This window comes from Mytilinidion resinicola (genome assembly GCF_010093595.1).
Source record: "Mytilinidion resinicola strain CBS 304.34 unplaced genomic scaffold BDZ99scaffold_13, whole genome shotgun sequence".
In the NCBI taxonomy this organism is placed as follows: Eukaryota; Fungi; Ascomycota; class Dothideomycetes; order Mytilinidiales; family Mytilinidiaceae; genus Mytilinidion; species Mytilinidion resinicola.
In genome coordinates, this window is record NW_022985449.1 from 1,153,844 (window position 1) to 1,165,751 (window position 11,908).

At 55.1% G+C, this 11,908-nt stretch overlaps 3 protein-coding genes across 3 annotated transcripts; all 3 read left to right on the forward strand.

Moving 5' to 3' along the window:
• The first annotated feature begins 134 nt into the window (after positions 1–134).
• BDZ99DRAFT_464877 (uncharacterized protein) lies at positions 135–2,081 on the forward strand. The gene is made up of 2 exons (XM_033720429.1): positions 135–496; positions 560–2,081. The coding sequence occupies exons 1-2, from the start codon at positions 398–400 to the stop codon at positions 1,814–1,816; spliced, it is 1,356 nt and encodes a 451-aa protein (XP_033574944.1). The 5' UTR covers positions 135–397; the 3' UTR covers positions 1,817–2,081.
• A 423-nt stretch (positions 2,082–2,504) lies between these two features.
• Positions 2,505–4,833, forward strand: BDZ99DRAFT_391319 (acetyl-CoA synthetase-like protein; the record flags this gene model as incomplete). The annotated part of the gene is given in 5 exon segments (XM_033715724.1): positions 2,505–2,883; positions 2,940–3,335; positions 3,386–3,538; positions 3,601–4,362; positions 4,382–4,833. The coding sequence occupies 5 exon segments, from the start codon at positions 2,505–2,507 to the stop codon at positions 4,831–4,833; spliced, it is 2,142 nt and encodes a 713-aa protein (XP_033574945.1).
• Positions 4,834–9,872: 5,039 nt separating this feature from the next.
• On the forward strand, positions 9,873–11,047 carry BDZ99DRAFT_70632 (ras-2). The gene is made up of 2 exons (XM_033728835.1): positions 9,873–10,133; positions 10,184–11,047. Exons 1-2 carry the CDS (start codon positions 10,056–10,058, stop codon positions 10,862–10,864), a joined length of 759 nt encoding a protein of 252 aa, XP_033574946.1. The 5' UTR covers positions 9,873–10,055; the 3' UTR covers positions 10,865–11,047.
• Positions 11,048–11,908: the final 861 nt, after the last annotated feature.

Below are 11,908 nucleotides of genomic sequence, written 5' to 3' on the forward strand. Positions count from 1 at the left end.
ATGCGTAATGATATGCGTTGCTTTCGAGGTCTACATGCTTCTGATTGGAAACGGTAATTGCAGACTCGAAGTCATGCGTTGTCGTGCGTGGAACTAACAGCCCGCAACCAACGCGAGATCGCGTCCTGGGATGAATGACGCCCACTCCTCAACACCAACGACCAGCATGGCATGGCTCTCTCCGCGGCGACAGTTTTAACGAAGGGCTCGCAGAGCGACTATGGATCCGACTTCGACACGGAAGACGAAAGCACTCTCAGCGAACTGCTCTCTGAGCTCGAGGCCAACGCGCCCAAGCGGTTCGTTGTCGAAAGCATAGAAGATGAAGCCATTACTTTGCCCACGCGCGATCTTGTTATGCCAAAAGGCCGCCGGGATAAGGCCACATCTCCGAAGTATGGGGCGAATGTGCTGGAAGAAGACTTGCGTCGGCGTCAACTGCGCAGCCCTTCTGTCGAGATCGAATACGCAGAGCACTCGCGCACGTCTTTCGGTGGTGAGACCTGTCTCTTTCTACCTCACTATCCTTATCTATCGTTCCGAACTGACATGCTGATAGCATTTAGTGGCGCGAGAAGAGTCGCCTGGACCTCAACGTGCTGTATTAGTGGAGCCCGAGTCGAACCCCGAAGTTGAAGACACCCGTTCCCCTCTTCAGAGGTTCCGGACGAAACCCAAGAAGCCTCTTTCGGTGACCGATTTGGTCTCGCCGGCATGGTGTGAATTGCAGTACTGGTACAATCTGTCAAAGTTTGGGCGCAAAAAGGCTACTCCTGCGATGAAACAAGGGTCTGCGGTACACAAGGTGCTAGAAGAGCAGGTTCATGAGATTGTCCAAGTGCGACCAAAAACTAAGGAAGATGTGTGGGGTCTCAAGATCTGGAACGTTATACAAGGGCTTCGTACTCTAAGGCTTACCGGAATGACTCGCGAACTGGAGATATGGGGTGTGATAGACGGGCAGATTGTCAACGGCATTATCGATGAGATCTCGTACTCTTGCCCGGACCCAGATTTCGAGGAGAAGCTGGAGAAATCCAAGGCAGAGGCTGAGAATGGTGCGAAGGCAGCCCTTCCGTCCAATCAGACATCTATCGCGGATTTCCTCCATAATACCAACTCACCCAGCCAAGAGTCCGGCCCATGGCTAGGGAACCCGTTTCCAGAGCGCAAGGTGTATGTTACCGACGTCAAAACCCGCGGTAGCAAATACATGCCTAAAGGCGTGTCTCTTCGTCCGACATTCTACCAGCTGATGCTCTATCGGATGCTGCTTGACGCCCTAGCAGCTAATACTGTTCCTGCGGATGTTATCTTTTCTCGATACAGTTTGACACCTTTGAAACCGTTTACACCTGCTTTCATCGAGGAGATCGAAGACCTCGACTCCTGGAAGGAGAATATTCCATCGACCGACGATCTTTCCGACGTATCCCGGGAATTCTACCACGAGCTCAAGACCTACAACAACCTCACAGCTCTCTGGAGCCTGATGATGACCGAGTTCAGTCTCGCAATGTCTGGATCAGCTTCGATCAGCGACGTCCTGCATGCCGAGTTTCGATGGTCCAAGACTGGAGATATTATTGGGAGCGAACTATTCGCGTATGATACCGCGGTGCTGCAAAAATACGTGGGCGAAGAGATGAAATGGTGGAAAGGGGAGCGAGAAGCTAAGGGAGTTGACATAGAAGAGGCGTTCAAGTGTCGAATATGCGAGTTCGCGGACGAATGCACATGGCGGAAGACGAAGATCGAAGAGGCTATGGAGAAGCACAGGCTCAGATTGGCAGCGAGGGCCAAGTCTGCTGTATGAATGGTGGATGCATCAGAAGCCATGTCGATTTCCCTTTGGCTGTGGAGCTATAACGAGTTCAAACGGCTGGACTATGTCCTGATTGATCGACGACATTTTGAGCGACCGCGATGGAGTCATTTTCACGCATCACTTGAGTTTGGAGCATCGGCGAGCAAGCAAGTCTAGTTTGTATATACGATGAGGCAATGGCTTCATGATCTATAAATGTATACTACTCCACTTCAATAGATCCGTCGCCATCTTAACCTCGGCTACCTCAAGAAAGCACAATGCTTCGTATTAGAACCTCGTCCTTAGGGACAAGCTTCCACATTCCAAGGTTTCATGACCTGATGTTCTGGCCAAGGCGATACTCGGCACCCCGACCTAGTCCATCTCCCAGCGCTCTGTTCCAATAAGATCACGTTCCCTATGTCGCGTTAGTTAACCGAAATCTGGGGCCGACGTCCGGGCCTGCGGGGCAAGCTTCAATTGGGACATCATCAGCCTCAACCGTAGCCCCGATCCAGAGCGTCACCCCTCGGAGGCGTGACTGCCGTTGGTCCGAGTGTTTTGCCGACGTCACTTCATAACACGCCGCGTCTTCTTTCTCTTTGAAGCCCTTGCTCCCTCTCGCTTTCATCAACCTCGTGCCCAGATCATTGAATAAAGCTACCTACGACAAGTTGACTTCGATTGGTGCACCATGGCGCAGCATATTCAGGACGAAGTCTACCAGGACTCATTGAAGAACCCAGAGGAGTTCTGGAGCCGGCAGGCGAGCCAGCTGGAATGGCATCAGAAACCCGAAAAGGCGTTCCAGCGAACTACGAAGAAACTCAAGAGCGGCGTCACGCATGATCATTGGAGCTGGTTCCCAGGCGGGAAGATTTCAACGACATACAACTGCGTTGACCGACACGTTATTAACGGCAATGGCGATAAAGTTGCTATCTGCTGGGATAGTCCCGTGACCGGCCTCAAGGAGCAGTACACGTACAAGGAGCTTCTCCATGAAGTGGAAACACTTGCCGGAGTATTGAGAGAGGAGGGCGTGAAGAAACGTGACGTGGTTCTCATCTACAGTACGTCCTACTTCGATACACCGTGCCATGGTATGCATACTGATAAACCTTTCCAGTGCCAATGATCCCAGCGGCATTGTTCGCTATGCTAGCCATTGCTAGGCTTGGAGCGATACACGCGGTGGTTTTCGGCGGCTTCTCCCCGCCATCCCTAGCCCAACGAATGGAAGCCTCCAGGCCAAAAGCAATCATGACGGCTTCGTGTGGCATTGACGGAAGCAAACCCCCGATGCCATACAAGGGACTCATCCGAGAAGCTATTGAGAAAAGTAGCTTCAAACCTCAAAAGATCATCATCTGGCAGCGCGAACAGCTTCGATGGGACCCTATCAGCAGAGAAACCGGCGAGAGGAATTGGAACAGGCTGGTAAAGAGTGCAAGGAACAGGGGTTTGAAGGCTGCCGCTGTGCCCGTAAAGAGCTCGGATGGCCTTTATATCATTTATACCAGTGGTGAGTGATTTCTGTGGGATTTGATATTGGGAGTTTAACGAGATAACTAGGAACGACTGGACTGCCTAAGGGCGTTGTACGGGAGGTCGGCGGACACGCCGTTGGACTGAACTTCTCGATCAAGTATCTCTTAGGCGTTCACGGGCCTGGCGACGTGATGTTCTGTGCGTCCGATATTGGCTGGGTAGTAGGCCATTCTTACAGTAAGTGACCTACTTTCTCTGGCTCTACTCTTTGCAAGAACATTACTAAACTAAGCACTTAGTTTTATATGCTCCACTCCTCGCTGGTGCGACGACTGTCTTATTCGAAGGCAAACCCGTTGGCACGCCAGACGCCAGTACCTTCTGGCGGATCATAGAAGAATACAAAGTCACCACTATGTTTACCGCGCCAACGGCTCTACGCGCAATCCGAAGAGACGATGGCGACAATGATTACTTCGAGCAAATCTACGGAAGTCGAGGCGGTCTCCGGACACTGCGAGCACTGTTCCTAGCCGGCGAACGCAGCGAGCCAAGCATCGTCCAGATGTATGGAGAATTACTTAAAAGACATTGTGCGGGTGGCGCCGTCGTCGTGGACAACTGGTGGTCCTCGGAATCAGGCAGTCCCATTTCCGGAATAGCTTTGAGCGCGGGCGCGGGAAAGGATTTTACCAGCAATCACCGCCATGCTCCGCTGCCCATCAGGCCGGGCTCGGCTGGGAAGGCGATGCCGGGATTCGACGTGCGCGTTGTTGACGACGAGGGGAATGAGGTCAAGCGCGGGACCATGGGAAATATTGTGATGGCGATCCCTCTGGCTCCAACAGCTTTCACGACGCTTTGGGAAGACGAAGATCGATTCTACCGCGGCTACCTCAAAAGGTTCAATGGTAAATGGCTCGATACAGGTGACGCGGGCATGATCGACGAGGACGGTTACATTTCCATCATGGCGCGGTCAGACGACATCATTAACGTTGCGGCTCACCGGTTCAGCACAGGCAAGCATTCACATGAAGGCCAGCATGACTCGAGGCTCTGTCGTTAACGGTTTTTTAGGTGCCATTGAGCAAGCGGTGACTTCGCATCCTGATATCGCAGAATGCGCAGTAGTTGGCATTCCAGACGCACTGAAAGGTCACCTTCCCTTTGCGTTTGTAACGCTATCCACGCACCACCACCCTCACCCAGCCGTGCCTGACGATAAGCTCTTCAAGGAGGTCCAGCAGAAGGTCCGCGAGCAGATTGGCGCAATTGCGAGCTTGGGGGGCATGATACAGGGCAAGGGCATGATCCCAAAGACAAGGAGCGGGAAGACGCTACGGCGGGTGCTCCGGGAGCTGGTGGAGAACGCAACGCATGATGAGTTTGCGAAGGAAGTGCAGGTTCCGACGACGATTGAAGACATCGATGCCGTCGAGGTGGCCCGGGCCAAGATCAGGGAGTATTTCACGCACAAGGGGAGCGAGAAGCACAGAGCTCCCGAGGCGAGGGTGAAGGCAAAGCTGTGAGCAGATTGTGGTGTCAGACTCATCGAAGGATTTTAATCTTGAAAATTACCATGGTTGGGATTGGTGACCGTGTGGTTGGGACTGCGGAACTGGTTCAAGCCCGTGCTGTGCCACGCAGCCCGCCTCCTGCCTGTCATATCGCTGATCGTGGAACGTGGACCAGGAGTGGTGAGTACCCCACTCTAACGGTTTGGGCGTGCTGTGGTGTTTATGATAGGTGCTGGTGCGGGCCGCAAAGTATGACAAGTCAAGGGGGGGGTAGAATAGTCGGAGCCGCAAAACGGGTGTCTCACTTGCGTCTTGCTGCCGGGCTTGGTGCTGCCGGCTCAATTCTTTCATCTCAGCGTCCCTGTCGCAACGGGCCGCCTCCCGCTTGAGAGTCGTGCACAAGTCCATTCACAAAGCTGCAGGTTAATGCCGTTTGAGGTAGCCGGGTAAACTACGCAAATCATTCCACCATTTCATTACGAAGGAGCTCGTTTTTAGTGTTGCATAACGCCAAGATGCTCTCAACTTCCGTGCACTGCACCTACACTCTCGAATGCAAGATAATCTAGATATAAGAATAGAGAAATGTATACTCAAGAAGCGTAGAGCGCTTTCCCGCAATTTTTTTGGCCTCGTGGTAGGTCCTGGAGGTTGATGCAATGGTTATGTGGTTTTAGCTATGCATCAACTAAAAGCGAGCTCCTCCGTAAACCTTTTAGTGAGGTGTTGAGGTACGTCAGACCGGCCGGCCGGAACACTGCAATTGACGACGTCGCCGGGAGACTTTCAAGCTCCAAAGTATATTGCTCGCGCTACTGGTGCATAACTTCGATCTACAATGTGTGTCGACTACAGGCTGTCCTCGCAGGGAGCGGCACAATGGTGCCGTGGTACACTCGCAAAGCCCTCTTCTGGGTGTACACCCGTCTGCCAGTGCTTGGATGGCTTCAGCGACTTTTCACATAGCCCAAGGTGAACATCTTCCATTCCGCTTGAATACATTGAAACTCTCCAAGCAGTGGCATAGGTACAGGTACATGTTAACACCCACCCCGCGGCTTGCTGAGTGCCACTTTTGTTAAGCCCCAAGTGCCGTGGTAGATTGCCGGTTTTTTTTTTTTTTTTTTGGCGTGCAAGCACTGCAGCACACACACTTTCGTTTAACAATCGAGTCCTCCAGTACTCGTCGAGCCGGCGCCCCACTATCTTCACGTGTTCATCGTGTGCTGCGGGGGCCACTTGGCGTGCTGCATGCGTGAGCTGTTCGCTCCTTAACCCGCATTTGTGTAGGCTCATGTACTTATGTATGGTTTGTTGGCATGGCGTGGAGCTTGTATTGATACTTTGAGGCAGCAGGGCCTGCAACGGCGGATGAGGTACCGGGCACGGGCACCTTTCTTAGCAGACAAGGGACGTGTTTGGAGACGACTCTGCTCTTCTCCGCAGCAGCAGCAGCAGGGGAGGCTGCGGGTCTTGATAGCCGCGACCAGCGTTTGTGTGAGGTGAGTCTTGGAAACGTGCACAGTCGACGGGAGGGGAACATGCCGTGGCTTGTCTCCAGAAGGCACAGTGCTCTTCTGCATCCTTCCGTCCAAGGGTGGTGTCTGGGGTTGTTTCGAATGGTGAATGCATTTCGCTCATCACCACCCCCACTATCGCGAGGCTCTGGTGTTGCTCGATACGCCAGCAGAACCAAGATATCAACACCACTCTCCAAGCTCCAGCCATCGAATCATTCTAGAATCCTGGCCATCACCCAGACACAGCCGGTCGGCGCCCGTCGGCGCGCTAGACAGGCCTACAATCGACGGCTCACGTCTCATGCATTCGGAAGCTCGCCGCGCTCCCGCAGCGGTGGCAGAGGCACGAGCTCACAGCGCCGGCGGGGACCGGGCTGCTGTTTTACGAATCAGCTACGGATGGGGAGGGCGGCCCGTGGAGAGAGTTCGGTGCACATGCTGAATCGTGCTGGCGCCCTCCTACAGTAGCGCTGTCCCGGGCACAGGTTAAGGTGATCCCGCCGATTCTACGGCCGTGTGGGGCGCCGCTGCTCGCCATACCGCACCCGGTCCGTGAACTTCGCCGCTGCGGCCAGACGGCATTTTGCTGGCTGGGTCAGCCTTGCCGTCCTGCCGTGCTTCCTCCTGTGCGCGAGGGAGGCCGCTCGAAGTCAACCGTAGCATCGCCGAGTGCCAGCGAGGTGTGCTCGAGAGTCGTGCCAGCGAGTCGTGCCGTATCGACATAGTGCGGCGTTGCGCTGCCTCCTAACCGCACAACTACCCAGTAGGGACAGACATACATACAAAAGGCGGCTGCACCGTCACGACCTGCAAGGCCTGGCGCCGCGGCAAAAACCGGCGACAAATTCTCAGGGGGTTATCACGATCCGTTCCGTGCGAAGCTGTGGTGCGCCATGGAAGGCGTGCGCGAGGTCTTTTTGTTTCGTGATGCAAAAAAGAAGTAAGACAAAGATGCTGATACGACGAATGGAATGCCACGGCTCACATCTACCGAGCCGTGATATTGACTTTGGCACCACGGCGTGAGGCTGTTCAGACGGATGCCAGAGTGATTCGGTAGAACTCACAGTCAAATTAGACCGTGCCCCTGGAGACGGCCTCTGCAGCTGTGGGGAAGGGCGATTCGGGACACAGCCGTCGGGCGCTCGCGAAACACAGCCTCTCTCGTCAACCAGGCTGCGGCCGGCTGTGGAGCAGACCCAGCAACAAGGGCACCAGAGCAGCGGATGCAGTGCTCGATGAGTGTGGCCATGTCTGCAGCCGTGCTGGGCACCGGCGTCGGCTACAAGGCTGCTCAGATGCCTGGACAAGGACCTTGATGGTGCCGCGAGCGGGGCGGCCAGCGACTCAAGGGCTTGAATCAGGCGCGGACTGGAGGAGGTGTTGTCGGGCGAGACTGCGATTTGACTCTGTATCTGACTCTGCGTTTGTGTGTGGAACCGCCAGTACGTCTAGAACGCAGGAGCAGCTAGTCGTCGACCCGTCCTGCTGTCACGACGCAATTGCTGGGAGTCTGGAGTCTGTAGGGCGGCCAGGGAGGTCCGAATAACAACCAACGCGAGCCCACTGTGCGAGTGAAAGCGATTATGGTACTGCGTGCATTTTAGATGGCCCACAGGAGAGGCACAGTACCACGGTACTAGACGAAATTAGCAACTGCTTGAGGAATGTTACCAAGCGGTACGGCAGTCGATCTTGAGGTCTTTCGAGGGCCAGCGCGGATCACGTGTGCCAAACGCTAGTTAGTAAGCGTACTCGCTTACAGCCTCTCTTTACGTCCGGTGGTCACTCTCTAATAATAAGCCACAGACTTACCGTATAAGGGAGCAACTCCGGGCGCCTTTAGGGGGAAATAGCAACGTTCTGGCCAATCAATCTTCAAGTCGGCTAAGTACTAGTCCAGAAAAGAGGTATACCAGGATCGACTCAGTTTAGCGCTATGTTCACCGGACGTAAAGAAAGGCCGTAGTACATCCAAGCTCAACACGGTAAAGGTAACAAGCTGCCCCAGAAGGGCGATCGCTTTGGACTTTGCTAATTCTCTCTACTGTCTATTCACTTCCCCTTAGTGACCGAGGAAAAGAGCTGGGTCCACGGCGTCGAGACTGAGGCTACCATACGATATACGACCCCTCTATTTGAGCGTATATAGCCAGCAGCCTACTGGCTGGACGCACAGTAGACTTTATTGGATATCTCACATCAGAGACACCACTGGCGATGCTCCGTTGAAGCGTAAATTGGCCCATCTGCGCATACTGACTTGTGCATGGTCAGCGCTGTCAGTTTCCAAACTCTCCCCAGCAGCGCCCCCCTCCCCGGCGCTGGCTTCGATGCAACAGGAGTACCAGCAGCAGTCCAGGGAGGCCCACAGTCGCAGAATTTAGGACTCAGAAACCTCCTTGGACGGCCTTGAAGCTGTGGTGCGTGCTGGCGGCGTGGGTGGACGTTAGCTTCATGGGGCAGGTCGCGGTCTCAGGCAGCATGGGCGCCACGTCCCTGGAAAGACGCAGAGTCTCAAGCAGGCGGCCCGGTTGCGTCATAGCACAATACAAAAGAGCGAGAGTGCAGCGGGAAGGCTCGAGAGGGCGCAGAGCGGCGTCAAATCGGGGTGCCGCCAAGGGAGGTGGTGAGGCAGAAACAACGAGACCACTCGGCTATGGGTCCTACCACGGCAAAGGCTGGCAGACAGCTTGGACGTCGGGGACATGCAGACGGGGACTCGGGGGCGTTTGAGATGCGCAGGCGTGGTGCCCAGCGACGCACTCGGGGCGTTGGGTGCAGACCAGCCGAAAATCGAGGGCCCGTCCATTCGTCCAATAGTGCATCAGAGCCCGCTCGTCGAGCCCTCTCCTCTTTCCAAGGCCAGCTATCTTGCCGATTTGCTTCTTCTCTTCCCCCTCTCCAAACCAGACACGTCCCCCACGCAGCCCGTCCCCTCCCACGCCGCTGAAGGAGCTGTTGCAGCGATACTGCTTGCACTGACGATATCCGCGCCGTGCGCACTGCTCAGCAAACGGCTCTTCACGTGGAAACACGTGCCAGGAAGCGATCCGCACGACGTCTCGCGCCCTCCTTCGGGCCATCCACCGCCGCTCCACCACCTCGACTCTCCAACACCATCCTCTGCCCGTCTCACTCCACTCCGCTCATTGACGCCAATCCGCTCTGCTGTGCTCGCTCGCCCTTCTTCTCTCTCCTCCTACTTCTGTTGCTGCTGGCCCGCCCCGCTTTCCCGTCGCTTCTCAGTCCTGCGTGGTGCACTGCATCCTGTGCTACCTCCCGTCTCGTCTCGAGTCGGCTCCCACTTTTACCTCAGTCCTACGTCGAACCCAGATCGATCCTGAGTCGACTACGTCTAGCCGCACGTCGCCGTTGCAGCACGCACACCTTGTGCTCTCTCTGCCACACACGTTTTGGACGACCGCCACGTACTGCCTTCGTGTTTTGCATTATCCCTTTCGCCCACCACCGGCCAGCTGGCAGTCTGAGAAAGCCTGATCAGCTGCTCTGCGTACCCGTGCAAGGTCGCCTGTAACTACGTGGCTGTGGGATCTTGCTGCGGCTTGCGTCACTTCAGCTATCTGTGCTGGCCGATCTGCCCATATACTCGGTGCTGGCCCATCAGTTCAACACCTTTTCCAGACGTCTGGTTCGCATCTTTCCCACGACTCGAAAGCAGCATAGCAGTCTCCGGACGAACACCTCTCCATCATGGCGGGGAAAATGACTTTGTACAAGCTCGTGGTGCTCGGGGACGGTGGCGTCGGGAAGACAGCTTTGACCATCCAGGTGGGCCCCCTCCACACCTGCCAAATGCCAACCGCTGATTGTATTTCTAGCTATGCCTGAACCACTTTGTCGAAACATACGACCCGACCATCGAGGACTCGTACCGCAAGCAAGTGCAGATTGATTCCCAGTCATGCATGCTGGAAGTGCTTGACACGGCAGGCCAAGAAGAATACATCGCGCTGAGAGACCAGTGGATACGGGACGGCGAGGGCTTTGTGCTGGTCTATAGCATCTCGTCTCGGTCGTCCTTCGCACGCATCCAAAAATTTCACCACCAAATTCAGCGGGTTAAAGAATCATCGCTATCCGGATCACCAACATACCCCGGCTCGCCACTGAGCGCATCATCGAACGGGTCTGCTTTCGGCCCGGCGCCTGTCATGCTAGTGGGTAACAAGTGCGACAGGGTGACAGAACGTGAAGTCTCGACCCAGGAAGGCAGCGCGCTCGCTCGCGAGCTGGGATGCGACTTTGTGGAGGCTTCCGCGAAGAATTGCGTGAATGTTGAGAAGGCCTTCTACGATGTCGTGCGGCAGCTGAGGCGACAACGCCAACAGTCTTTTGGCCAGGGCCACAAGTCGTCGCGGGCAGACAAATCGGACAGGAAAACTCGAGGAGATGGTTACGGTAATCGCGACGCAGCCAGATACGGTCGAAACGGGCAACGTGCCGGCGGCTCACGAGGAAAGCACGGCAGCGAGAAGAACACGAAATGCGTAATTCTTTGAGCCACTAGGCCACCAGGCTGCGACAATACGATTCCAATGTGTAAAGTCGTCCCTCGAGGGCACCCAGCGGCTTTACACGTTTGCACGCCGCCCCATTCTCGACAGCAACACCATCGTCGCGCTTGGCCCACAGCCTCGTCCACAGTCCTTACTCTACAGTTTCTGGTGCCCGAGCTCTTGTTCTCCCCAATCTATCGAGGCCTACACTCTTTTTGGTCGAGGACAACACGAACCCCGGGCTCGTTTTTATTTGGGTGAGCGAGCGAGGCGGCCGCATGACGGGTTACACGGCCACGGCGCCACTCACCGGTGGTCAGCGACGATTCGATAGACTACGGATGCGCGCATGGTGAGCGTTAGACTACTTTAGGCAGAGCTGCACCTCTGGCCCTCTTGCATGATGAGGAAGGCGTTCTGGGTGTTGGGGACACGTTCACGGAATTCATGGGCTCCTAGGTAGTCATTTGCAATTGTACAGAGCTTGGTGCTAGGTGGGGGCGTGAACAGGTGCATGACGGTGGTATCTTGGGCTCTCTGGTCTTGGCGAAGGCCTGCTCTGGAGTTTCTATCTGTTCCATCTTTCATACGTTCAAAAGTATCATGCCACTTAGGAAAGCGTTTCTAAATCTGGTGCTGCGGCCTGGGCCGCGGCACAGATACGGTCGTCGAATCTATTTCCAATATTCCTGCACACTTGGCTTCTGACTGGAGCTTCTTTTGATCACGGCGATACCCGGACAGGAAAACTTTGGGAGGCCGTTGGCAAACGTTTGCTTGGCATATTTTCGATTTCTGGCGGCGTAACATTCGCCAATGTCGTTCTTGAAATTCAATTTTGCGCAATCCAATTATGCCATGTCCGACGCTGTGCGACCTTCGGCTTGTTCCATTTTATTTTTTCACCGTAAGTCTGCTAGGGCTGCAAGCGCGTTGCTAGCGAGATCGCCTTGGAGCTACTGCTTGTATCTCGCCATTTCTCAGCTCATGCTCTAGAGGACGAGTCTGGATGCTGGCCAGACTCCCGGCCAGCACCACGAACATCTG

What these genes read in the sequence shown, in the direction of transcription:
- BDZ99DRAFT_464877 (XM_033720429.1), top strand. Translation starts at nt 398, where the DNA reads ATGGGGCGAATGTGCTGGAAGAAGACTTGCGTCGGCGTCAACTGCGCA. An exon ending in CTCGCGCACGTCTTTCGGTG is followed by an intron (nt 497 to 559) that starts GTGAGACCTGTC and finishes ACATGCTGATAG; the next exon opens with CATTTAGTGGCGCGAGAAGA.
- BDZ99DRAFT_70632 (XM_033728835.1), top strand. Translation starts at nt 10,056, where the DNA reads ATGGCGGGGAAAATGACTTTGTACAAGCTCGTGGTGCTCGGGGACGGT. An exon ending in AGACAGCTTTGACCATCCAG is followed by an intron (nt 10,134 to 10,183) that starts GTGGGCCCCCTC and finishes TTGTATTTCTAG; the next exon opens with CTATGCCTGAACCACTTTGT.